General features: G+C 44.2%; 1 protein-coding gene across 3 annotated transcripts in view; it reads left to right on the top strand.

Moving 5' to 3' along the window:
* Nucleotides 1–25,627, top strand: part of LOC132836282 (zinc finger protein 229-like) — a 44,706-nt gene extending 19,079 nt beyond the window's left edge. For 2 of the 3 annotated variants that reach the window (XM_060855671.1, XM_060855670.1), the window contains exon 2: nucleotides 19,488–25,627. In XM_060855671.1, the coding sequence (XP_060711654.1) occupies nucleotides 19,761–20,351 (591 nt within the window). In that variant the 5' untranslated portion in view covers nucleotides 19,488–19,760 and the 3' untranslated portion in view covers nucleotides 20,352–25,627. Of the gene's footprint in view, nucleotides 1–12,552; nucleotides 12,768–19,487 lie in introns of those variants that run through there. The other variant, XM_060855669.1, reaches the window with a different exon arrangement.
* The last annotated feature ends 366 nt before the right edge of the window (nucleotides 25,628–25,993 follow it).

Genomic DNA, 25,993 nt, shown 5'->3' with positions numbered 1-25,993 from the left:
GGCACACTAACCTTCATCAGTCAGGGCATTGAGTATAGAAGTTGCGACGTTATGTTGCAGTTGTACAGGACGTTGGTGAGGCCGCACTTGGAATATTGTGTTCTGGTTTGGTCACTTTGCTATAGGAAGGATGTTATTAAACTGGAAAGAGTGCAGAAGAAATTTACAGGGATGTTGCCAGGACTCATGGTCTGAGTTGTAGGGAGAGGTTGGACAAGCTAGGACCTTTTTTTAACTTTTAGAGTATAGGAGCCTGAGGGGGATCTAATTGAAGTGTATAAGGTCATGAGAGGGTGAATGTACAGGGTGAATGCACAGGGTTGGGGAATCGAGGATTAGAGGGCATCAGTATAAGGTGAGGGGGAAAGAATAAAAGAGAACCTGAGGGGCAACGTTTTTACACAGAGGGTTGTACACATATGGAATGAGCTGCTAGTGGAAGTGGCTGAGGTGGGTACATGAACAACATTTAAAAGGCATTTGGGCAAATACACAGATAGGAAAGGTTTTCGAAGGATATCGGCCAAGTGCAGAGAAATGGAGTTTGCTTTGGTGGACGTTTTGGTCAGCATGGACCAGTTTGGGCTAAAGGAATGTCGGACTCTGACTCCATGGTATGATGTTGCTGAGAGACCTGGGTGTTCCAGTGCCTGAATCGCAGAAGTTTGTATGCAACTACAGCAAGTTATCAGGAACGTTCGTAGAATTTTACGGTTTATTGCAAGGGGGATTGATTACAAGAGAAGGGGGGGTTATGCCTCACTGATATAAGGCATTAGAGAGACCGCATCTAGATTATTATGAGTCACCATGTATTAAAGGATGTTAGTGCATTGGGAGCAGTTGAAAGGTTTACTCGAGTAATACTTGGAAAAAAAAAGAAGACTTTTCTATTCTTGTCTTTAATTTGTCTTTTTTAGATATATATTTAGGTATATAAAAAATAAGAAAGAGGTGAGAGTAGACATTGGACTGCTGGATAAGTGGTAATGGGGAACAAAGTGAATTGAATGTGTACTTTGCATCAGTTTTCACAGTGGAAGACACCAGTAGCATTCCAGAACTTTGAGCATCGGTGGGGGGCAGAGTTGAGTGTGGTGGCCATCACTAAAGAGAAGTTCTGAAGGTCCATAAGTCACGTGGACTGAATGGACAACATCCCAGAATTCAGAAGGAGATAGCTGAGGAGATTGTAGAGGCATTAATGGTGATCTTTCGGGAATCACTGGAGTCCGGGAAAGTGTCGGCGGACTGGAAAAAGGCTAGTGTAATGGTCCTATTTAAGAAGGGTGGGGGGCGGAAGACAGAAAATGATAGGTCGGTTCACTCGCGTTCAGTCATTAAGATTTTAGAGTCCGTTATTAAGAATGAGATTGCGGGGTAGGTGAAAGGACACGATAAAATAGGGCTGGGTCAGCACAGTAACATCAATGGGAGGTCATGCCTGACAAATCTGTTAGAGTTCTTCAAGGAGGGAATGAGCAATTGGATATAGATTTGCTCACTGAGCTGAAAGGTTCATTTCCAGGCATTTTGTTACCTTATTAGGTAGCATCTTCAGTGGACCTCAGGCGAAGCAATGCTAAAAATTCCTGCTTTCTATTTATATATTTGGGTTTCTTTGGGTTGTTGATCCCATTTTCTGTGGTGATGTTATTTCCTGCGGTGAAGTCAGTTCCTGTTCCTTTTCTCAGAGGGTGGTAGGTGGGGTCTAACTCGACATGTTTGTTGATCGAGTTCTGGTTGGAATGCCATGCTTCTAGGAATTCTCGTGCATGTCTTTGTTTGGCTTGTCCAAGGATAGATGTATTTTCCCAGTCAAAGTGGTGTCCTTCTTCATCCGTGAGGATACGAGTGAGAGCGGGTCATGTCTTTTGTGACTAGTTGGTGTTCATGTTTCCTGGTGACTAGTTTTCTGCCTGTTTGTCCAATGTAGTGCTTGTTACAGTCCTTGAACGGTATTGTGTAAATGATGTTAGTTTTGCTCATTGTCTGTATAGTTCAAATTCATGAGCTGCTGTTTTACTGTGTTGGTGGGTTTGTGGGCTACCATGATGCCAAGGGGTCTGAGTAGTCTGGCAGTCATTTCCGAGATGTCTTTGATATAGGGGAGAGTGGCTAGGGTTTCTGGATGTGTTTTGTCTGCTTGTTTGGGTTTGTTGCTGAGAAATCAGCGGACTGTTCATTGGGTAGCTTTTTTTCATCTATATCGTGCATTCAAAAAGAATGGTACCAGACGAGGATTAATGTGTTGTCCCAGCTGTTCCTCATTCGCATATAAGGATGATCCCAAAAGACGTGCAGTTTTTCTGGAATTGTCCATGTTTGACAAGTAAATCTATGCATATCCACTCACTTTGAGCGGGCATCCATAATGATTAAGAGTATTAAGCACTTGAATGGGCCTGCATAGTTGACACGAAACCGAGTCCAGGGTTTACCTGGCCATTTCCACGAATGTGAGGGAGCTGCTGGCAGTAATGTTTGTCCTTATTGGCACCCTGGGCACTGCCCCACCAATGCAGCTCACTCTGCACCCAATTCTGGCCGTCAGACACAACTTCTTGCCGACACCTCTGGATGAGCCCAGTCGAATTTATCCCGTATCATCCGGTGGCATCCTTTGCTTGGGACAATCGTTCTTGCTCCCCATGCTGTCCTGTACTGTGATCTCGAATCTCTGGCTCTGAAAAGGTTTCCATTCTGGTTGTGGCAGCCATCATCACCGGCTCTTTCAGTCTTGCCAGGACTGGATCTTTCTACGTCTAAAGTCTGATTATTGTCAGCTGAAACTGTGTGTGTCCAGAAAATTTAAAACCATTCTGGCTTTTTCCAGTGGTGTATCTGCCAGTGGGACGTAGCTCAATGCATCTGTATTTGTTACTTGGCCACCCAAACAATGTACCAGCTTGTAACTATACACTGTTCGTATTAGGGCTGAATTTAGCCTGAAGCTATGAGCAGCACTGCTTTGTCCTCTCTTTCATTGAGCTAGCAGGGGTTTGTAGTCCGTTATTATTACAAATGTACAATCGTAAAGATATTGGTGGAACTTCCTGACTCCAAATGTGCCCGCCACACCTTCCTTCTCTACCTTAGCGTATTTATGCTCTGCATTAGCCAAAGTCAAGGATGCATACTCTATTGGATGTTCCTCTTTGTTGAGCCACCTATGAGCTAATACTACCCTGATACTGTACAGGGAGGCTTCGCAAATCAATGTTAGATCTGTCTTGGGATCACAGTGTGCCAACAGCTTGGAGGATGATAGCTGTTTCTTCATTTCCCTGGCTTGGCTATGCGACCATTTCCAAAGCTGACCTTTTCAAAGGTGTCAGGAAGGAGGCCAGATTATGCATGAACTTTCCAGAAAAATTCACCAGTCCAAAGAAAGGTCTAAGCTCCGGTACAGATGTGGAAGCTAGGGCGCCTTTGATCTTCCTCACTCTAACTTCCAACAGGTGTAACCTGTTGTTGCTTGGGGTGTGTGGAAAACATTTTTCCCTTCTGAGGTGTATGCCTGTCTGGGAGAAATGTCTGTTGAAGAGTGTGGTGCTGGAAAAGCACAACCTGTCAGGCAGCATCTGAGGAGCAAGAGAGTCCATTTTTCGGGCATAAGCACTTCATCAGGAATTAGGTTAGGCCCCATTTGGAGTACTGTGTCCAGTTTTGGTCCCCACACCTCAGGAAGGACATACTGGCACTGGAGCGTGTCCAGCGGAGATTCACACAGATGATCCCTGGAATGGTAAGTCTAACATACGAGGAACGGCTGAGGATCCTGGGATTGTATTCATTGGAGTTTAGAAGATTAAGGGGAGATTTAATAGAAATGGACAAGATAATACATGGCTTGGAAAGGGTGGACACTAGGAAATTGTTTCCGTTAGGCGAGGAGACTAGGACCCATGGACACAGCCTTAGAATTAGAGGGGGTCAATTCAGAACAGAAACGCAGAGACATTTCTTCAGCCAGAGAGTGATGGGCCTGTAGAATTCATTGCCGCAGAGTGCAGTGGAGGCCGGGACGCTAAATGTCTTCAAGGTAGAGATTGATAAATTCTTGATGTCACAAGGAATTAAGGACTATGGGGAGAACGCTGGTAAGTGGAGTTGAAATGCCCATCAGCCATGATTGATTGGCAGAATGGACTCGATGGGCCGAATGGCCTTCCTTCCACTCCTATGTCTTGTGGTCTACTCCATTTTCTACGTTTTTCTAATGATAAATCCAGCTGTATTGCCTGTTTGAAGTCCAGTTGGGCTTCAAGTAGCAGCGCTTTTGCATGGTTCCATCATTAATCCCACATGCCAAATGGTCTCTTGGAGGACCAGTTCCAATACCGTATAACCCAAATGGCCTTCTTCTTCAAAGACCACAATTTCCCCCCAGACATGATCGACAATGCCCTCCACCGCATCTCCTCCACTTCTCGCTCCTCCGCCCTTGAGCCCCGCCCCTCCAATTGCTACCAGAACAGAACCCCACTGGTCCTCACCTACCACCCCACCAATCTCCACGTACATCGTATCATCCGTCGTCATTTCCGCCACCTCCAAATGGACCCCACCACCAGAGATATATTTCCCTCCCCTATCAGCATTCCGAAAAGACCACTCCCTCTGTGACTCCCTGGTCAGCTTCACAATCCCCACCAACCCAACCTCCACTCCCGACACCTTTCCCTGCAACCATAAGAAATGCAAAATTTGTGCCCAAACCCCCCCCCCCCCTTCTCTCCAAGGCCCCAAGGGATCCTTCCATATCCGCCACAAATTCACCTGCACCTTCACACACATCATTTACTGCATCCGCTGCACCTGATGTGGCCTCCTCTATATTGGGGAGACAGGCCGCCTACTTGCGGAACGTTTCAGGGAACACCTCTGGGACACCCGGACCAACCAACCCAACCACCCCGTGGCTCAACACTTCAACTCCCCCTCCCACTCCGCCAAGGACATGTAGGTCCTTGGACTCCTCCATCGCCAGACCATAGCAACACGACTGCTGGAGGAAAAGCGCCTCATCTTCCGCCTAGGGATGAACCTAGATTTCTCCAGTTTCCTCATTTCCCCTCCCCCCACCTTGTCTCAGTCAAATCCCTCGAACTCAGCGCCACCTTCCTAACCTGCAATCTTCTTCCTGACCTCTCCGCGCCCACCCCCTCTCCGGCCTATCACCCTCACCTTGACCTCCTTCCACCTATCACATTTCCAACGCCCCTCCCCCAAGTCCCTCCTCCCTACCTTTTATCTCAGCCTGCTGGACACACTTTCCTCATTCCTGAAGAAGGGCTTATGCCCGAAACGTCGGATTTCCTGCTCCTTGGATGCTGCCTGACCTGCTGCGCTTTTCCAGCAACACATTTTCAGCTCTGATCTCCAGCATCTGCAGTCCTCACTTTCTCCCAGTAAATCCTCAGTCAGGATGAAGAGGCTTTTGGACTGTAAATGAATGCATGGCAATTGAGACTGGGTAGGAAATCTGTGTTGAGGCTGCTGATATGTATGACCTCCTGAATCAATGGATTCGGGTCAAGGGACCGAAGGCCTGTTCGAGTTTGCTCAAGTTCTGTTGCAGTGGTGACAGTAGTTAATCTGATGTGCTGCTGTGGTTGAGCTATCTAAGGTGATGGATCTCATCTCTTTGGAGGCCTACAATCGAATCGCGCATTGCCATCTCAGTTCCCTTTTCAGGTGTTTGTGTCATTCAGTGAGCAAGGGCTGCTCCACTGTAAATGCAGTGATATTTGCCCTGTTCCTGCTGATCAGAAGGACAAATACATGGGGAAACACATTGATGTGTTTGTCTCCCACAGAGCCTGCAGGGGCACCTGTTCAGCTGATGTCTTTTTCGACATCATTCAAGTGTATTTTAAAGTTGTTGTGGCGAGGGCATGAATCTTATCACCTGTGTTTCGGTCGTTAACTTACTTGAACAATACTCATGCAGAGTTAGTTAGCCTTCACAGGAACATAGGGTTAACCTGCGAGGATTGGGTAAACACAAAAAGGATGTTCCTGATGACTGGAGAGTCCAGAACTGGGGGTCACAGCTGAAAGATGTGGCATTGAGGACTGAGATGGTGAGAAATCTCTTCACCCAGAGCATAGTGAGCCTATGGAATTCTCTGCCACAGAGTGACAAAGGCCAAAACATTGAATGGTTTCAAGAAGGACTTTGATATAATTCTTGGGGCTAAAAGGATCAAATGGTATGATTAAAACTGTCCACTGGAGTGGTGCCAGATGACTGGATGGTGGCAAATATTATTCCCTTGTTCAAGAAAGGGAATAGGGACAACTTTAGAAATTAGAGCAGTCAGTCTTACATCGGTGGTGGGCAAATTATTGGAGAGGCTTCTGAGAGACAGGATTTGAAAAGCATAATTTGATTAGAGATAGTAGGCATGGTTTGTGAGGGGCAGGTCATGCCTCATGAACCTTGTTGAATTCTGGATGTAGGTTTTGCTCGCTGAGCTGGAAGGTTAGTTTTCAGATGTTTCATCACCATAGTAGGTAACATCATCAGTGAGCCTCTGGATGAAGCACTGGTGATATGGCCCACTTTCTACTTGTGTGTGTAGGTTTCCTTGATTTTAAAGAAAAAACTCGCTTATTGAATTATTTGAGGATGTGACAAAACATTGATGAAGATAGAGCAGTGGATGTGATGTATGTGGATTTTAGCAAGGTGTTTGATAAGGTTCCCCATGGTCGGCTCATTCAGAGAGTAAGGAGGCATGGGACACAAGGAAATGTGCCTGTCTGGATACAGAGTTGGCTGACCCATAGATGACAGAGGATAGTAGCAGATGGAAGGTGTTCAGCCTGGACCTCGGTGACCAGTGGTGTTCCACAGGGATGTGCTTTGGGACCTCTGCCCTTTGTGATTTTTATGAATGACTTGGATGAGGAAGTGGAAGGGTGGGTTAGTAAGTTTGCTGATGGCACAAAAGTTGGAGTTGTGGATAGTGTGGAGAGCTGTTGTCAGTTGCAACGAGACATTGACAAGATGCAGAGCTAGGCTGATAGGTGGCAGATGGAGTTCAACTTGGAAAAGTGAGACATGATTCATTTTGGAAGGTCAAATTCGAATGCAGGGTTAAAGGCAGAATTCTGGGTAGTGTGGAGGAACAGAGGGATCTTGGGGTCCACATCCATAGATCCCTTAATGTTGCCAGGGTTGTTAAGGAGGCATATACTGTGTTGGCTTTTTGTTAGCAGGGGGATTGAGTTTAAAAGCCATGAGGTTATGCTACAGCTCTGTAGAGCCTTGGTTAGACCACAGTTGGAATATTGTGTTCAGGTCTGGTCGCCTCATTAAAAGGAAGGATGTGGAAGCTTCAGAGAGGGTGCAGAGGAGATTTACCTGGACTGGAGGGCATGTCTTATGAAGAAAGGTTGAGGGGATGTAGGACGTTTCTCATTGGAGAAAGGATGAGAAGTGAGTTGATAGAGGTGTACAAGATGATGAGAGGCACAGATAAGGTGGATAGCCAGAGACTTTTTCCCAGGCAGAAATGGCTACCACGAGGGGGCATCATTTTAAGGTCATCAGAGGAAGGTTTAGGGGAGATGTCAGAGGTTGGTTCTTTACACAGAGCATGGTGTTTGTGTGGAATGCAGTGCCAACAGTGGTAGTAGAGTCAGATACACAGAGACATTTAAGCAACTCTTGGATGAGCACATGGATGGTAGTAAAATGATGGGTGCTTAGGTTAGTTTAAAAGGATAAAAGGCCGGCAGAACATCGAGGGCCGAAGGGCGTGTGCTGAACTGTTCTATGTTCTATGGAAAGAAAGAAGGAACACCTTCCATGTGAATTTTCTGAATGCTGATAATTCAATGGAAATCCAGCAGTGAGCAGATGCTGGTTCAAGTCAGAAATGTAAGTAATATAATTGGCGGCATGTGAACTCTGCTGGGAGACACATCGGCTTCCCTATTTGCAGGTTCTGTGCATAAAGCAATGTCCTTTTTTATATCCTGATTACACTAAAGAAAGGAAGCACTTGCACAGTTGCCTCATCCGTTTCATCGGGGCAGCACGGTGGTACAGTGGTTAGCACTGCTGCCTCACAGCGCCAGGGACCTGGGTTCAATTCCCGCCTCAGGCGACTGACTGTGTGGAGTTTGCACGTTCTCCCCGTGTCTGCGTGGGTTTCCTCCGGGTGCTCCGGTTTCCTCCCACAGTCCAAAGATGTGTGGGTCAGGTGACTTGGTCATGCTAAATTGCCCGTAGTGTTAGTTAAGTCGTATGGGTGGGTTGCGCTTCGGCGGGTCGGTGTGGACTTGTTGGGCCGAAGGGCCTGTTTCCACACTGTAAGTAATCTAATCTAATCTTTTATAGGACATGCCATCTCCTTTTGTGGTCTCTATTCTACACCCATCTAGCCTTGCACTGATTATGTTACTTTCTATTTCTACAGCATATGTTATATTTAATGTAATAATTCTCTCTACCTATCCCAATATTTTCTACAGTATATAGTGCCCTGCCAGGTGTTGATGGTATAACAGGGATTACTAATCCAGTACCAATTATACCAACAGTTATCCATAAAACATTCAACATTAACATTATGTCCATGTGTTAGCATTATGAGGTGGCATCCAGTTAATCCACAGTCTTTATGTCATGAAAAATTGTATAATTTGTTACCCACAAGGGAACCACCCCCTTATTAATCAGCCTTCGATTTTCCTTGTCTCTTTAAGCAGCACGAGCCATAGGCACTGCAGCCATCATTCCGAGATGTTTTCTTCCCTAATTTACTTAATCTATTCACGGGGCCTGCATGGCTTTACAGTAGAGTGGATGAATTTTGGATCAACTTTGTCAGGCCCTTGTTTATATTAATTGCTTGCCTGGAATTCTTTGCTCTTCTGTTGGGATTGCCTTCTGGCAGGAGCTCAGGATTAGACCTTCTGGTCCACGGTTGCACAATTTATAGGGTTAACTATGGATGCAACTGAATTAAAAGCAATGGCAATGCCAGTCATCAAACTGCGTTTGGATCTAACTTTCCCAGGGAAGCTGAGAATGCAGTCACTGGATGAGACACCACTGCCACATTGATTTGAACTGCTTCAATCATCAGGGTGAAAGTGAGGACTGCAGATACTGGAGATTAGAGTCAAGGGTGTGGTGCTGGAAAAGCACAGCAGGTCAGACAGCATCCGAGGAGCAGTAAAATCTATGTTTCAGGCAAGATCATGTATATATCTGTGGTGTGAGATGAACCACTAGTACAGGCTAATATCAGGAATGATTAGGGCAATGGGTCTAAATTTTCATCCTATTTTATTTCATTAATTAATGTCAGATCGTTGCTGGTCCAGGAGTTTTGCTTGGACAAAATAGGTCAGTTGGCACTGGTGTTGAAACTCTTAACTGTTGGGTAGGGGCTCGGTTGTGGCATTGTGGAAGGAGATGAGGTTGTCGGGACAATTTGTTTCCTTCGGGTGGATTTCCCACCTGCACCTTTCATTGCTGTACCCTTGTTAACAAAGAGGTGGACACAAATGTCCCATCCAATATTCAGACGAGTGGAATTCACAACCATCAGTATGCCCTGTAAACATTCCTGTTCTTTTCACAAACCAGTTCAGACTCTTCTTCCCAATTTGTTCTCATATTGCTGTGTTCAGCCTTTCCTGCGATGTGCTGCATTCTGCCTTTGTTGAGATGTAACCAAGTCCCTCTTGTATTCCAGTACTGATCACTGCTCTCCTGTCCAGGATCAAGACGTCCCTGAAGGGCTAAAACCCACTCCTGCCATTCTGCAAATAGAACAGAGTGTGGCCCAATCGATGCTCAACAGTTAGTTTTAGTCTCGAAGCTCAATCAATTGTAAATGCTTCAGCTGTGACTTGAGCTTCCAGCACCTTCTACCTTTTCGATTCACACAGGTGCAACTGTCACTGGGTATAATAATCTCAAACACATTTCGGTGTGAGTCCAGGTTTGTCAGGTGCTATTTAACCATTACCTTCTCTTCAAATCGCAGTGCCCCAGCTTGCTTGGTCACAGTAACTCCCTTCCATATTGTGTACAGTTTGCTAGCCTCTGACCTCCTGCCCTAACTTATGCAATTATTTGTACAATTCTCCTGTTTCACTCTCTCTATCACTGGTCCTAACTGCTCACACACTGCTGCAACATCCCCTCGCAGTCTCATAGCTGCTTTTGTCATTTAACTTGTATGGAGTCATCCCGCTCAGTGATGCTCAGAGTCTCGTCAGGATACTGGGTAGTAGATCTGACCACCCTCTTCCGGTGTCCTGAATGGCTTTAACTGAAATCTTTTTCAATGTCTGAACTCTGTGGATGATACCTCAAGTGGAATGTTTGTTATATTGCTAGGTATTTACAAACTTCCTTCATCTGAATGTATCTGTAATGGTATTCCCTATTGGGGAATCACCTCCACCAGCATTATTCAAGCAACGGTTGCAGCTGAAAAATGTCAGGTGGGAAACACTTCTACCCATTGAATAAATTTGTTGATGATGGGGAGAGATGGAACTGATACAAACTGGGCATGTTACACCTGGGCAGGGCCAGGACTGATGACCCAGGGCAAGTAATAGCTAGTGTGGTTTGGGGCAGGTTTGAAGTAAAATGGCAAGGGGGCAACCTCAGGGGCATGACACAGGAAACAGAAACAATGGAAAGAGGAGAAAGAACAGTACAGTAAAATGCAAAAATGGTAGACAGGGTAATCAAGGGTGAGAAGCAACCTGAAAAGTTAGCTTCATTCAAAAGAAAGAGAGCCCAAAAGCTTTGTCCTCTCGATGTACAAAGCATTCAGAATAAGGTAGATGGACTGACTGTGCAAATGGAGGTAAATGGATATGATCCTGTAGCCATATCACAGACATGGTTACAGGGAAATCAGAACGGGAAATGTAACATTCAGGGACATTTGACTTTTTGGAAAGACGTGAGGGTGGGGTGGAACTGTCAGAAAGAGCTGAAACAAGGACAGTGGTGAGAGATGCTTGTATGATGTAGTCAACTGGAGTGAAAGTAAATAGCAGCATGGCAAAGACGACACTGGCTGGAATAAAGACTGTAGATCCCCAAAACATTCCTTAGATAATACATACTTTATGAAGAAAATAACTTTAAAACCATCAAGAAAACAATGATACTGATTTTTAATAAATCCCTACAGTGTAGAAACAGGCCATTTGGGTTTATTTGGAAGTACTAGTTTTCGGAGCATTTCTCCTTCATCAGGTGCTTGTGACTCCGAAAGCTAGTGCTTCCAAATAAACCTTTTGGACTCTAACATGGTGTTGTGATTTTTAACTTTGTATCGCCCAGTCCAATACTGGCATCTCCAAATCATTTCAATAAGGAAAGTAACTATAGAGGTGCAGAATTTCTCTGCTTCCTGAATGAGATGTACAGCACGGAAATAACAGACCCTTCGGTCCAATTCATCCATGCTGACCAGATATCCCAACCTAACCTAGCCCCACCTGCCAACATCCGGCCCATATCCCTCCAAACCCTTCCTATTCATATACTCATCCAAATGCTTTTTAAATGTTGCAATTGTACCAGCCTCCACCACTTCCTCTGGCAGCTCATTCCATACATGTACCACCCTCTGAGTGATAAAACTTCCCCTTGAGTCTCTTTTATATCTTTCCCCTCTTACCCTAAACCTATTCCCTCTAGTTCTGGACTCCCCCCACCCCAGCGAAAAGACTTTGTCTATTTATCCTATCCATGCCTCTCATGATTGCACATATTCTAGAAGTGAATGAAGAGTAAAATTATGTTGAAATAATTTGCAATTTTGTGCAGACAACGGATAGATAGATTTTTCGTAAACTATTAAGGATAATGCTGATTGAACAGTGACAAAAGGAATTGGCTTTCTATCCGAAACCAGACGAAATACTTCATCTTATTGACATACTACAAACATTTTTTTTTGCTGCAGTAAAGCGGTAGTCAATTCTCTTTGATACTCGCAGACAGCCATTTTATTTTGTATGTGGTTCTGGACCTTTCTTGTGCTTTAAGTACGCGTCGAATCCAAGTGCAGAAAGAAAGCTAACTTTAATGGGAAGAGTATTTTTTAAAATACTTCTGTTTTGAGAAACAGTCATACCGGACTAGAAACGTTAACTTCCCGAAGAAGGGCTCATGCCCGAAACATCGATTCTCCTGCTCCTTGGATGCTGCCTGACCTGCTGCGCTTTTCCAGTAGCTCTGATCTCCAGCATCTGCAGTCCTCACTTTCTCCTAGAAACGTTAACTATTTGTTTATCTCCCCGCTGATGAAAGCAGACCTGCTCAGTTGCTCCAAGCATTTGTTTCAGATTCACAGCATCGGCAGTATTTTGCTTTTATTCAAGTGCTTTTAGATGTGCGGCTTCTGTTCAGTTAATGGTTGGCCGGCCCTAACCATGCAAATTAAAGCCAATGGCGGCCAGAATTCCCACAATTCTCCGCGACGCAGAAACCGCCCGAGCTCATTTCCCCAGGGGTGGGAAGTGCGCATGCTTGCCTTTTGCCAGGCGCGGGGCATTGTGGGGGTTCCTTTGTTATGGCTCGGGCTCAGTGGAAGCGGTGCTGAGGGTGAAAGGGGCGCTGCATTGAGGACTAGGGAAGGCCATTCACATTGTTGCCCAGCTCTCATTGCCCTTCGACTGAGTGACTCTGTCCAGACCATTTCTCAGAGCAGTTAACCTCTCGACAACGCTGCTGTGGATCTGCATTATCATATAGGCCGGACCAGGTAAGGAACGCAGATTTTCAACCTAAGGAGGTGTCAATAAAGCAGATTTTTTCAAGACCTTGATGGTAGCTCCATTTATCATTATTAAGACCAGCTTTATAATCCGGATTTATTATTTGGTTTTAAATTCAAATTCCACCATGAACCTGCGCGCCTCCCTCCCCCCGCCCCCAGAGCATTAAAATAAAACAAAGAACATGCAGATGCTGGAAATCTGAAACAGTTCTGAAGATGGGTCACTAGACTCGAAGCATTAACTCTGCGTCCTCTCCACAGATGCGGCCAGACATGTTGAGTTTCTCAAGCCATTTCTGCTTTTGCTCCCACCCAGAGCACTAGCCTAGGCCTCTCGATTACTGCTTCAGTGACCTGACCGTCTGCCTCTGGCATATCCTTTGTCCCCTTTGTTCTCCCCAACGTGGATACCACATCTGAGTTTCTTAAATTCCTTTTGAGGCCCTGAAATCATTTTGGCAAGTAGGGATTGACCGTCCTGAACTCCACACGACAGGATCGTGTCAGTGACTGGGGATTAACTTGTGCTGAGCTAATTGTGACAGGGTCATGTTGGGATTCAGGGATTGTACAAATTAAAAATCACAAAGGAGCAATTCAAATTGCTGGGAGAACATAAAACAGTACAGCGCAAAAGAGAACCTTCGGGCCACCATGTCTGCACCGACCAGAATGCTGTTCTTAATGAAGTCCATCTGCCTGCACACTGCATGAATCCTTCTATTCCCCACCTTTTCATGTGTCTATCTAAATGCTTCTAAAACATTGCTATCATATTTGCTTCTACCACTGCCAGTGTGTTCTAGGCACCTCCCACTATCTATGTATTTAAAGAAAAGAAATTGCCTTGCACATCTCCATTAAACTTTCTCAGTAACCTTAAGCTTAATATTTGTTGTTTTCATCTCAGGAAAAAGACTCCCAACTATCCACCCTATCCTTACCCCTCATACTTTTATTAGCATTGCTTAAGCACAAACAATCTAAGTTTGCCCAACCCCTCCTTATCGTTAATGCATTCCAATCCAGGCAACATCCTGATAAACTTCTTTTGCATTTTCTTTAATACCTTCACATCCTTCCTGTAACGTGGCTACCAGAACTGCACACAATACTCCAAATGTGGCCTATCTAAAGTCTCGTACAGTTGCACCATGACTTGCCAACTTTTATACTGCATGCCACACTCCTCCTCTACCACTTTACCCACTTGTGCTGATTAGGGAGCTGTGGACTTGCACCCTGAGATTCCTCTGTAAGTCAATGCTCCTAAAGGTCTTGCCTTTTACTGTATATTTTTCTTTTGCATATGACCTTTCAAAATGCATCAGCTCACACTTATCGGGGTTAAGCCTATCTGCCATTTCAGTGCCCCACTTTCTAACTGATATTTATCCTGCTGTATCCTTCGACAACCTTCCCCACTGTTTATAGTTTCACCAATTTTCATATTGTCGCAACTACCCACTGTCTTCTATGACCAAGCCAATTTTGTATCAAACTTACCAACTCACCGTGGATCCCATGTGACTTGATTTCCTTGTTCTGAATCAGTGGTGCTGGAAGAGCACAGCAGTTCAGGCAGCATCCTTGGTCAGCCTGCCATTAGAGATTTTGTCACATCTTTTAGAAGCTTTTTATGTAGACAACATCTACTGCCCTACTCTCATCAATTATTTTTGTCACCTTTTCAAAAACCTCAATCAAATTTATGACAGGACAAAACAAAGTCTTGCTAGTATCCCTAATAAGTCCATTGTTTTCCAAATGAAAGTAAAGATTCTTTTTCCCAAATGCATGTGTACTATAGGTCCTCTGATGAAGGGCTAGTGCCCGAAACATCAATTCCCCTGTTCCTTGGATGCTACCTGACCTGCTATGCTTTTCCAGCACCCCACGCTGTCGACTAGAGAGCCTCCTGAGTCTGAAGTAGAAGATCAGATATTTAGGTAAATTCAGAGAGGTGTAAAAGTAATCGAGTAGTGTTAGGGATTTCACCTTCTCCTCTCTTTCCCCCCCCCACCCCCCACCCAACATAAACTGGGATGGTCATTGTGTGAAAAGTTTGGAGGGAGCAGAATTCTTCAAATGCATCTAGGAGAGCTTCTTAGGCCAGTACTTAGCAGACTATGAGGCCAGAACCTATGGTCCTGGACTTAATTTACGATAACGAAGCTGGAAAAGTAGTTGAAGTATCAATGGGGGAACATCTTGCAGACAGTGATCATAATTCTGTTACGTGGATGGCACGGTGGCTCAGTGGTTAGCACTGATACCTCACAGCACCAGACTGTCTGTGTGGAGTTTGCATATTCTCCCTGTGTCTGCGTGGGTTTCCTCCGGGTGCTCCGGTTTCCTCCCACGCCCAAATGATGATTTGGCCATGCTAAATTTCCCATAGTGTTATCTGCATTAGTCAGAGGGAATTGGGTCTGGGTGGGTTACTCTTCGGAGGGTCGGTGTGGACTTGTTGGGCCGAAGGGCCTGTTTCCACACTGTAGGGAATCTAATCTAATCTAAAATTGCAATGGGAAAGAACCAGAATTGCCTGAAATCATTGTTCTCAATTGAGGGTAGGCCACTTTCAATAAAACCAGGTATAATTTGGCCAGAGTGGACTAAAAGAAGACTCTGTCAGGGAAATCTGTATCAGAGCAGTGGGACATATTCAAGAAGGAAATGGGGAGGAGGATGAGGCCAACATCTTTTAAAAAAGACAAAGGGTCAGACCAATAAATTTGATCCGCAGGAAGAGGGAGGCTTATGGCGGATACTGAGGGCTTAAAACACCAGCAGAGTATAGAATGTGAAAGGGAAAATTTAAAAAGGAAATTAGGAGCGTGGTATGAGAGGACAATGGTGGGTTAAATTAATGTCCTAAGTTATTTTACAAGAACATTTAAAGGTAAAAGGATAACTAGGGAAAGAGTAGGGCCCACTGTGGGGTAATTTATGCATGCAGCCAGAGGACGTATGAAGTGTTCTAGATCAATACTTTCTGTTAGTGTTCATTAGTGAGAGGAACAATGTGGATACAGAAATCAGAGAATAGGACTTATATATTTAAATAAACTAGCATAAACAAGTACTGAGTGGCCTAGCAGGCTTAAAGGTAGATAAATCTGCCGGGCTGGGTGAAATGTAGCCAGGCTGTTGAGTGAGGTGGGCATGTGCAAAAAAAAATTCATTTTCTCCTCAAGCTACAGGAGAGGTGCCAGAGCATTAGAGGACAGCTAATGTATCATTATTCAAGAAGGGCACAAGGGATGTACCAAGAAACTACAGGCTAGTTAGCCTAATCTCAGTAGTGGAGAAAGTGAGGACTGCAGATGCTGGAGTTCAGAGTCACGAGTGTAGTGCTGGAAAACCACAGCAGGTCAGGCAGCATCCTGATGAAGGGCTTATGCCTGAAACGTCAATTCTGCTGCTTCTCGGATGCTGCTTGATCTGCTTTGCTTTTCCAGCACCACACTCTCGACTCTAACCTCTATAGTGGGGAAGCTATTGGAACCAGGTCTGAGGGACAGAATCTGCACTTGAAGAGGCAAAAACATGGTTTTATGAAAGGAAGGTTAGGGTTAGACCAACTTGATTGAAAGTTTCAAAGAGGTGACCGGGTGCTGTAGATGAGGGCACTGCATTTGATGTAGTCTACCTAAACTTTTTGCAAAGCTTTTGATAAAGTTCTGTATGAGAGACTGGTAACAAAGACAAGAGCCCATGGGATCCAAGGAAATTTGGCAATTTCATTCCAGAATTGGCCAAGTGGCAAGAAGCAGAGGACCAATCGATGAGGGTGTTTTTGTGACTGGAAGCCTGTGCTGATTGGGCTCTGAAAGTTTCATTGTAAATTTATGGTTTACACATACTCAAGGCTAAATTGTTTATGAGGGTTGATCAGAAGATTTGCAGATTGTACAAGAACTGTTCTGAATAATGGGGAGGAAAGCTTTAATTACACAAGGATAGAGACAGGCTGATCAGTAGCAACTAGAATTCAATCACGATAAGTCCAGGCAGGACAAATAAGGCAAGCGAATATATATTGAATGATAGGAGCCCAGGGGGCACTGAGGTTCAGTGGGACTTTGGCTGATCCCTTAAGCTATCAGGACAGTTAGATAAAATTATTAAGAAGGCCCATAGGACACTTGCTTTTATTAGCCAAGGCATAGCATTTAGGAGTGGGGGAGGTTATGCTGGAACTGTATTAAAAGTTGGTTCAGCCACATGTAGAGTATTGCAACCAGTTCTGGAATCCACATTGTATGAGGGCTATAATTGTACTTGAGAGGGCATACATAAGATTTACCAAAATGTTGTCTGGGCTGGAGAGTTTTAACTATGAAGAGAGATTGGACAGAGTTGATTGGAGCAGAAGAGACTGATGGGGAAATGATTGCAATGTATAAAATTGAGGGGCGTAAACAGGAAGCAGCTTTTCTCCCCCTTAATAGAGGGATCAAGGACTGGGGCATTGTTTTAAGGTAAAGGTCAGAAGGTTTAGGAGGAAAAAACCTTTTTTTTTTAACCAGAGAGTAGTGGAAATCTGCAGTTCATTGCCTGTAAGGATAGTGGAAGCAGAAACCCTCAGTACATTTAAGAAGCATTTAGGTGTAAAACTGTGACGGCATACAAGGCTATGGGTTGCTGGAAAATAGATTAGGTGATTGAGCCTGTGCCAATCAAAAACAATGGCCCCAAAAGCCTTTTTCTGTGCTGTAGATCTCTTTGGCTGTAAATCTGCTTTGAACTCCCTGTGACTGGATCATGTCAGTGAGTAGGAATTGGTACTCCTATGACAGGGTGACTTGGTTGAATGAGAATGGTCTGTCCTGAACGCCTTGTGACTGAGTCAGGTTGGTGAGTGAGCAATGACTATCCTGAATTTCCTCCCTCTCATAGGGTCCTGTTGGTGAATGGAGACTGACTGTCTGTCTGTCTGTCTGTCTGTCTGTCTGTCTGTCTGTCTTGGGAACCCATAGGAAGAATATCTAAAAAGCTGGAGGAACAAGGGAGTAGCAAATTCAGTCAGCCTTCCTGCTGATTGAGAACTGAAGCTGAGTAAGTCAGTGTGATAAATAGTAATAATGGTAAATATTTATCTTTACAAGTTCACTTAGAGTTTTTTTTAAATTACAAATGAGTTTAATGCTTTTATTAGGTAAATATCCTTTCTGTTTGTAGTGAACCACATTGTGTCCCTGAGAAGATACTGGTGGTTAATTCATTCATTGATGGGCCTTTCAACAGCTGCAGTAGTGGGGTGGAGGTGTAGATTGAAAAGTTCTCGGACCACTCGTAGGTTGCAATATAGTACTTGCCTTTTATTGTAATTAAGCCAGCAAGAGAGCAATAGACAAAAATCCAGGGCATCAATCAGAGATCACCCTGAATATGCTAAAAACTAATCTCTGATTTCTACCAGAAAGGCAGCGTATTTTATAGGCCTTAAGTGTGTAACAATTTTACGTGTTTCATTCACACACAACCTAATGTTATGTTCTCATATCTAAAAATAGATAAAGCAAGCCAGTTAACAATGTTCTAACAACAGTACTGGGAAGAAGCATATACAGAAACATCTCCAAGCTTTTGGGCGGCACGGTGGCACAGTGGTTAGCACTGCTGCCTCACAGCGCCTGTAGACCCGGGTTCAATTCCCGACTCAGACTGTGTGGAGTTTGCACGTTCTCCCCGTGTCTGCGTGGGTTTCCTCCGGGTGCTCCGGTTTCCTCCCACAGTCCAAAGATGTGCGGGTCAGGTGAATTGGCCAAGCTAAATTGCCCGTAGTGTTAGGTAAGGGGTAAATGTAGGGGTATGGGTGGGTTGCGCTTCGGCGGGTCGGTGTGGACTTGTTGGGCCGAAGGGCCTGTTTCCACACTAAGTCTAATCTAATCTAATCTTATGCAGAGACTCCTGCATTCTTGCAATTCATGTTCTCACAATCACTGTTCCTGCAGCTGCCATTTTGAACTTAGAAGACAAACTATTATTGCAAAATGGAGACTTACAATTGTTGATTTCCCAATACTTTATTGTAGCAACACTGACAGCTTTGTTAGGAAGGGCGTTCCAGGAATTTGACCCTGGGATGGTGAAGAAATTGTTCCACCTCAAGATGGCATGAGATCTGGAGGGGATCCCTGAGGATTCTGATGTTCCATTCACCCAGGAGGAATTGAGCCTGCGGCTGGCCTGAAGGAGTTGGGAGCACTTTGTAGAGCAGCAGACCCTGATTTCAGATTTGCAGCTCCCTGATTGGCAACTCCACTTTCTTCCCTCACCCTGTCCCTTCCTCCCAGGAGCAAGCAGAGGGGAACAGCCCTCATCTTGGGACAGCAGCAGATTGGTGGGCAAAAGGAAGGAGAAAGAAGAGATTCCGCTTTGCTGTAAATCATTGAGGCTTTGATGTCTGGTCAGGGGAGATGGGTGGGAAGGATTCATTACCTGCTGCTGGAGGCTCCAAACCCAGAATCATGCTCATTGATTTGATAGTGAGGGCGGGGAGGGAGGGAGAAAACTGGGCAAGAAACAGGAGATATTAATTTGGATTTCAGCCAAGGAAGAGAAAATGTGTGGGACAGGAATTTACAACTTGGGGGAACAAGAGGAAAAAGTTCTTGTTTTATAGGAACTGGAATTATCTGTTTCAAATTTCCAACTTGTATTGACAGCTGATGACTTTTGTGAACTTGTTTACAGGGTTTTGAAAGGGGCCACTTGCAGATGAGAAACTCGGATCAAATATCACATTAAGACTTGACAGTCACTTACTCTGCGACTTGGACGTCATTGACCTTTGAGCTGAAAAGAAAACATTTGTGAACCAGTTGCACAGCCTGAAAACCAACACTTTGCCCACTCACAGCGGAGAGACACTGCTGTTTCTATAAATGTGTTCTGTATGAGGACAAGGGTTCAGCTGATTCATACACACTCCTCTCACAGCTAACCATTCACAAAGATACCAGCACAATGGAGAAACCATGGAAATGTGGTGACTGTGGAAAGGAATTCCGTTTTGCATCCCAGCTGGAAACTCATCAACGCAGTCACACCGGGGAGAGACCATTCCCCTGCTCAGAGTGTGGGAAAGGATTTATCAATTCGTCCTCTCTCCTGAGACACCAGCGGGTTCACGATGTGGAAAAGCGCTTTACTTGCACCGTGTGTGGAAAGGGGTTTAATCGATCATCCAACCTTCTCACGCACCAGCGCATTCACACAGGGGAGCGGCCGTTCACCTGCTCGGAGTGTGGGAAGGGATTCACCAGTTCATCCCATCTTCTGAAACACCAACGTGGTCACACCGGGAGGAAGCCATTCACCTGCTCCCAGTGTGGGAAGGGATTCACTAACTCCACTGACCTTCTGACACACCAGCGAGTTCACACCGGGGAGCGGCCATTCACCTGCTCAGAGTGTGGGAAAGGATTCACTCAATTGCAAAACCTAATGAGACACCACCGAGTTCACACGGGAGAGAAGCCGTTCATTTGCTTTGTGTGTTGGAAGCGATTCGCTGAATCACAGCATCTAAGGAGACACCAGCAAGTTCACAAGTGACTTTCATGGTCGCATTCTGCTATTATTCACATCCACAATTGAAAATTCTCATATCTGGAGTTTATTTTTGCTGCAGTTCAACTCCAACCTGTTGTAGAGTTACTGATATTCATAATGTTTGTTCTTTGTGACTAATTGATCAGCCAGGGTCTAATTGAATGGCAGAGCCTGGCCAAGGGGTTGAATGGCCTACTCCAACTCCAATGTATCTCAGCCATCTCATTCTCTTTTAGTTTGCTGAAATACTGGTTTATGGAGTTGTTCTTCCCATTCTTCCATGAGTTTCCATCCATTAGTATTGTTTGAGTCCAGGTTTCCTAGGAATCGGAACTTGGCATTTGGTTCCTAGAGATGACTCTGTTCATTTGAGGTTATGGCTGATCTGCAACTGAATGTCATTTATCTGTGTACTATTTTAATGCTGGCTTCCCCAATCTGTTACAAGCTATTTTACAATGAGTTTTGTTTATATCCCACCTTCAGTTAGGAAAGTTTCCCAAGGTGCAACTCGGAAGCATTCACTGTCAAATTTGACTAAAATCTATCTTACCTAATCAATCTATTCAGATATTATTACAGATTGCAGGAGCAGGTAGAATTTTAACCCAGGCCTCTGGTTCAGAGGTAGGGACACTACCACCTCTCCAAAAGAGCCCTATCTTCTGACAAAAATATTGACAAGAGTCGAAGAAAGGGAGATTGGGAGGTAAAATGCTTTGATAATGGCTTGGGTTTTTAAGACAAAGGAGGAGAGTTACAGACTATCTGAGAGGGATAGTGAGGATGTTAGGTTTGATGACTAAAGGCCCAGGCTGTGTGACAGAGAGAGAGAGAGAGTGTGTGAGGGAGGGATGTGTCAGAGGCTAGATTTGAGGAATGCAGAGCTCTCATGCGTTGTCCGGATGGAGGTTACAGATATTGGCAGGTGTGAGCAATGGAAGGGATTTGAAGATAAGATATGAACATACAAATGGAGGCATTTGTGGAGCTGGAGTCATTGCAGGTCCAGTGAGCACAGTGTAAGGGATAAGTGTAATAAGGGGATGGTCAGGGAAATGTGCATCAGAATTTGGATAGGCTGAAGCTTCAGCAGGGGAAGACAGTCAGAGAACTAGAATAGATGAGCAGAAGGGCAACACAATCACATGAGCCTGAGAGAGGTGCTGAGGGAATAACAGGTACTCACTATACATACAGAACCTAATGTCATGTGTTTGGCAGCTTTTTCACTCAGAGGATGGTACGTGTATGGAATGAGCTGCCAGAGAAAGTGGTGGAGGCTGGTATAATTGCAACATTTAAGAGGCATTTGGATGATTTTATGAATAGGAAGGGTTTGGAGGGATATGGGCCGTGTGCTGGCAGGTGGGACTAGATTGGGTTGGACCGAAGGGTCTGTTTCCATGCTGTACAGCTCTATGACTCTAAGTCATCAATCGCTCCTTGAAGGAGAATCCAAGGTAATGGCGGTGAGGGATCCAGTGCTGAAAATTGTGATAAACTAAAGAGAAGACCAGGTAGAACTGAGGGAAATTATAATCAAAGCACTGATGGAAGGGACACAATACTTTGAGGTAAGACTCGAGGTTGTGAAAATGGTGATGAGATAGAAATAAAAGCTCTGCATCTGAAGGCAAGTAGTATTCATTGCACAATGTATTAATTAACAGCTCAAATCTGAATAAATATGTATGATATGATAGCATTACAAAGACACAGCTCCAAGATAACAAATTTAGATAACATGGGACCTGAATATTGAAGAGTACATGCACTGCTGATGGACAGAATGTTGGAAAAGGTGAATGAGCAGCTTTGCTTAGAATGACTTTTCTACAATAGATAGTCATAACTTTAGTTCTAATGGTGAAGGTCTAAAATCGGTTTTGGTAGAGATAAGAAATTCTAAAGTCAAGAAATAATTTGTGGGAGACCGTTTTGGACCACCTAACAATAGGATGGGTATATGGGAGGAAATGGGGGCTTGAGAGAGATCAGCAGTAATCACTAATTTCAATGTGTGTATTGGTCGGATGAATGAGATTGGCAAAGGTAACTGGGAGTACGAATTCAGAGAGTATTTCTGGGAGAGTTTCCTGGAGCAGCACATTCTCAAGCCAGATGGAGGAAAGACTACACAAGATGTGGTAATGTGCCACATAAGGTTTAATTAAGAATGTAATTGTAAATTGCCTTTAGATATCATAACATGAGAGTTTGAGAGGGAAGAGTAGGCCCTAAATTAGTTTTAAATGATATTAAGGGCAGTTATGAAGTACAGTACTAGCTAAAGTCAACTGGAAAAGTAGGTTGAGGAATAGGTCAGTAGAGATCAATGGCATATATTTGAGGAGATATTTCCTTTCACTTACTAAAGATGCAGGTCATTGTGAAAGAAAGTGCATCCTCCACCTAGAGACAAGAAAACCAAAGAGTATCAATTTGAAAGAAAAAAGTGCACAACTCTGTGAAGATTAGTGACAGGCCAGAAGATTGGGCAGAGTCCAAAAACTACAAAGAATGACTAAAGAATAGTGACGATGGTGAAGTAAGACCATAAAACGAGTTGTAAATATTTTAGAGAAGTGCTTCTGTAAATATTTTAAATCAGAAAAGATTAAAGAAATACTTGTAGAGAGTGTGACTGAGACATTTGAAATGGAAAGCAAGGAAATGGGAGATGATTTGTACAGATATTTTGTCTGTCACCACAGCAGTGGATACAAATAACCAGAAAGTCCCATAAATATTTGTAAGTCAGGTGAAGGGAAGGAGAAACATAATCACCAGGAATGTTTACTGGGAGAACTATTATAACTAAAAGCCAATAAGTCACTGGGTCCTAGGGTGTAGCTTTGCTCACTGAGCTGTAGGTTTGATATCCAGACATTTCATTACCTGGCTAGGTAACATCATCAGTGGCGACCTCCAAGTGAAGCCTGGGTCCTGTTGGACTGCATCCTAGGTTCATATATGAAGTGGTTGTTGGGATAATTGATGTTTCAAAATGCTGTAGATTCAGGAATGGTTTAATTAGATTGGAAAATAGCCAATGTAAGTGCTCAATTTCAAGAAGAGAGACAAAGTAGGAATTACATGTTAGTTTAACATCCATCATAGGGGAAATACTGGAGTCTTTTAAGGTAGTTTTTGCAAGGCACTTACAAAATCTCATAGTGATCAGGCAGAGTCAGCATGGTTTTGTGAAAGTGCGATCATGTCTGACACATTAATTCAATTTCTTGAAGTAATACACCATTTGAAAAGTGGCAATCTGTGCTACGATTAGACTCACGGAAAGAAGCGGCTTGAATCTTATTGAAACATACAAGATCCTGGGGAGATTTAACAACGTCGATCATAAGATGTTTCCCATAGGGGAGACACTAGTAAAGAGACTAGTGAAATATGTCACAGTTTAAAGATAAAGGCACTCTCATGTAAGATGAAGGTGAGGGGACTTTCTATGAGATTTGAGAGTTTTTGGATCTTTCTTTCCCCAGAGCAGCAGGGACTCAGCCTTTGAACATTTGTAAGGCAGAGTGAGATAGATTTTTGAAAAATATAAGTCAGAGGGTAGGCAGGAAAGTAGAGTTGAAGCCACTCGAGAGTCGAAAGGTGTGTGTGGTGAAGCCAGTCAGATCAGCCAATGGTCTTATTAAATGGTGGAGCAGGTTTGAGGGGCTGAGTGGCCTACCTTGCTCCTGTTAGTGAGGTGGAAGTCAAGTGAGGTCAGCCCCCAGTGGCTGATGGTAAACGGGGTGTTGGTGGATCTTATAGTTGACTTGGAGCTCAGCACGTGGAGGGATTCTGTCCCACACCTACACAGGGTGTCTCTTTGCCAGGTGGCCCATTCAGTCCACAGCAACCCTCCAGAGAGCATCTCACCCAGACCCTGTATTTCATAGCCTTTGGGAAGAAACTGGACCACCCAGGGGAAACCCATACAGACAGTGTGCGAACTCTGTAAAGACAGTCACCCGTGGCTGGAATTGAACCCAGGTCCCTGGTGCTGCAAAGCAGCAGTGCTAACTCCCTGTGGCTAGGATTCAAGTTGTTTGTGTGTGTAAAAGCTATATCTTAATGTTTCTGTATTCTTGATTTGTGGAATGAAATGTTAAAAGGTCTCTGTTAAAAACCAGAAGGATTACTGAACTTTTTTTAAAAGCAAGGAACCTTACCCTCATTGTAAATGTTATTTACACACAGTTTGTGAGAAGATTTGTAGCTCAGGTGCTCGTTGTTGTGGTTCTGTTCGCCGAGCTGGGAATTTGTGTTGCAGACATTTCGTCCCCTATCTAGGTGACATCCTCAGTGCTTGCGAGCCTCCTGTGAAACGCTTCTGTGATGTTTCCTCTGGCATTTATAGTGGTTTGAATCTGCCGTTTCCTGTTGTCAGTTCCAGCTGTCCGCTGCAGTGGCCAGTATATTGGGTCCAGGTTGATGTGCTTATTGATTAATTGAATCTGTCAATCAATCATCTATAAATGCTGGAGGAAACATCACAGAAGCGCTTCACAGGAGGCTCCCAAGCACTGAGGATGTCACCTAGACAGGGGACGAAATGTCTGCAACACAAATTCCCAGTTATTTATGCAGTTGTCTATGCAAGTAATTCAAAGCCTAGGTATTGACAAGCTGGAACTGGGGGGAGAGAGGGGTGCCAATGTGCACATGGAGCTTTGGCTGGCAATGAGTCGCTGATTGACCTGTGGACTAATGACCAATTATCAATGACAAAGGACTCCTGCCTACAAATAATTATCTGATTGGCTCCAGGTAGCTGAAGAACTTGGGGAAAGAAATGTTTGGGTAGAGGCCATCAGACCTTCAGAAGGGAAGGAGCAGTTTTGTTCTACAGTTAAAAAGCATCTCGACCCTGGAGAGAGCTAGCTGATTTCTCCTCATCAGTCGCTGTAAGCTGGGACTTTTAATTAATAACTGCGAGACCTTTTTACGTGTGAACCAGTCAACCTGTACCTCCTGCAAACACCAAGTGAAAGTATCAGGAGAGTGAAGATTGAGAAGCAGCATTCTGATCAACAAAAAGGATTATCTCAACAAACCCTGATGGAGAGGGACCATTGATCTGCCTTACCGGTCTTTCCCTTCACACCTAAACACCCATGGTTTCTTTCTCTTGTCTGTCTGTGTATGTACACAGGAATTTATAAGAGGGTTAAGAGTTTTTACTAGTAGAGGTCTATGGCTTTATAATTGTGTATCTGTAGTTAGAATCTACTTAACTTGTAATAAATAAAAATTCTTGTCAAGTACAAAAACTTGGTCTGTACTTTAACCTGGGTTGAGAAGATGGGTAAAGAAGGAAATTCTGTACATTTTTAAAAAGAAAACCTTGAACCTTTGTGATAACTCTGGAAGTAGTGTAGCTTGATTTCCAGTGTGCTACTACAATGAGGCACAACCAAGTGGTGTGGTTCGGATGGGAGCTGACTTGGAAAAGTTCAGATAACACCATCATCTCCTCAACAATGTGGAAAATTGCTCAGGTATGTCATGTACAAACACAACCAGACCAATCCAACCCCAGCCAATTACTGCTGCGTCAGTCTACTCTTGATCAGTGAAGTGATAGGTGTCATCAACAGTGTTACCAAGCTGCACTTGCTTAACAATAACCT

The sequence above is a fragment of the Hemiscyllium ocellatum genome, chromosome 46 (genome assembly GCF_020745735.1).
Source record: "Hemiscyllium ocellatum isolate sHemOce1 chromosome 46, sHemOce1.pat.X.cur, whole genome shotgun sequence".
NCBI classification, from domain to species: Eukaryota; Metazoa; Chordata; class Chondrichthyes; order Orectolobiformes; family Hemiscylliidae; genus Hemiscyllium; species Hemiscyllium ocellatum.
The sequence above is the reverse complement of the archived record's forward strand: the minus strand, read 5'-3'. Positions and strand labels throughout refer to the sequence as shown.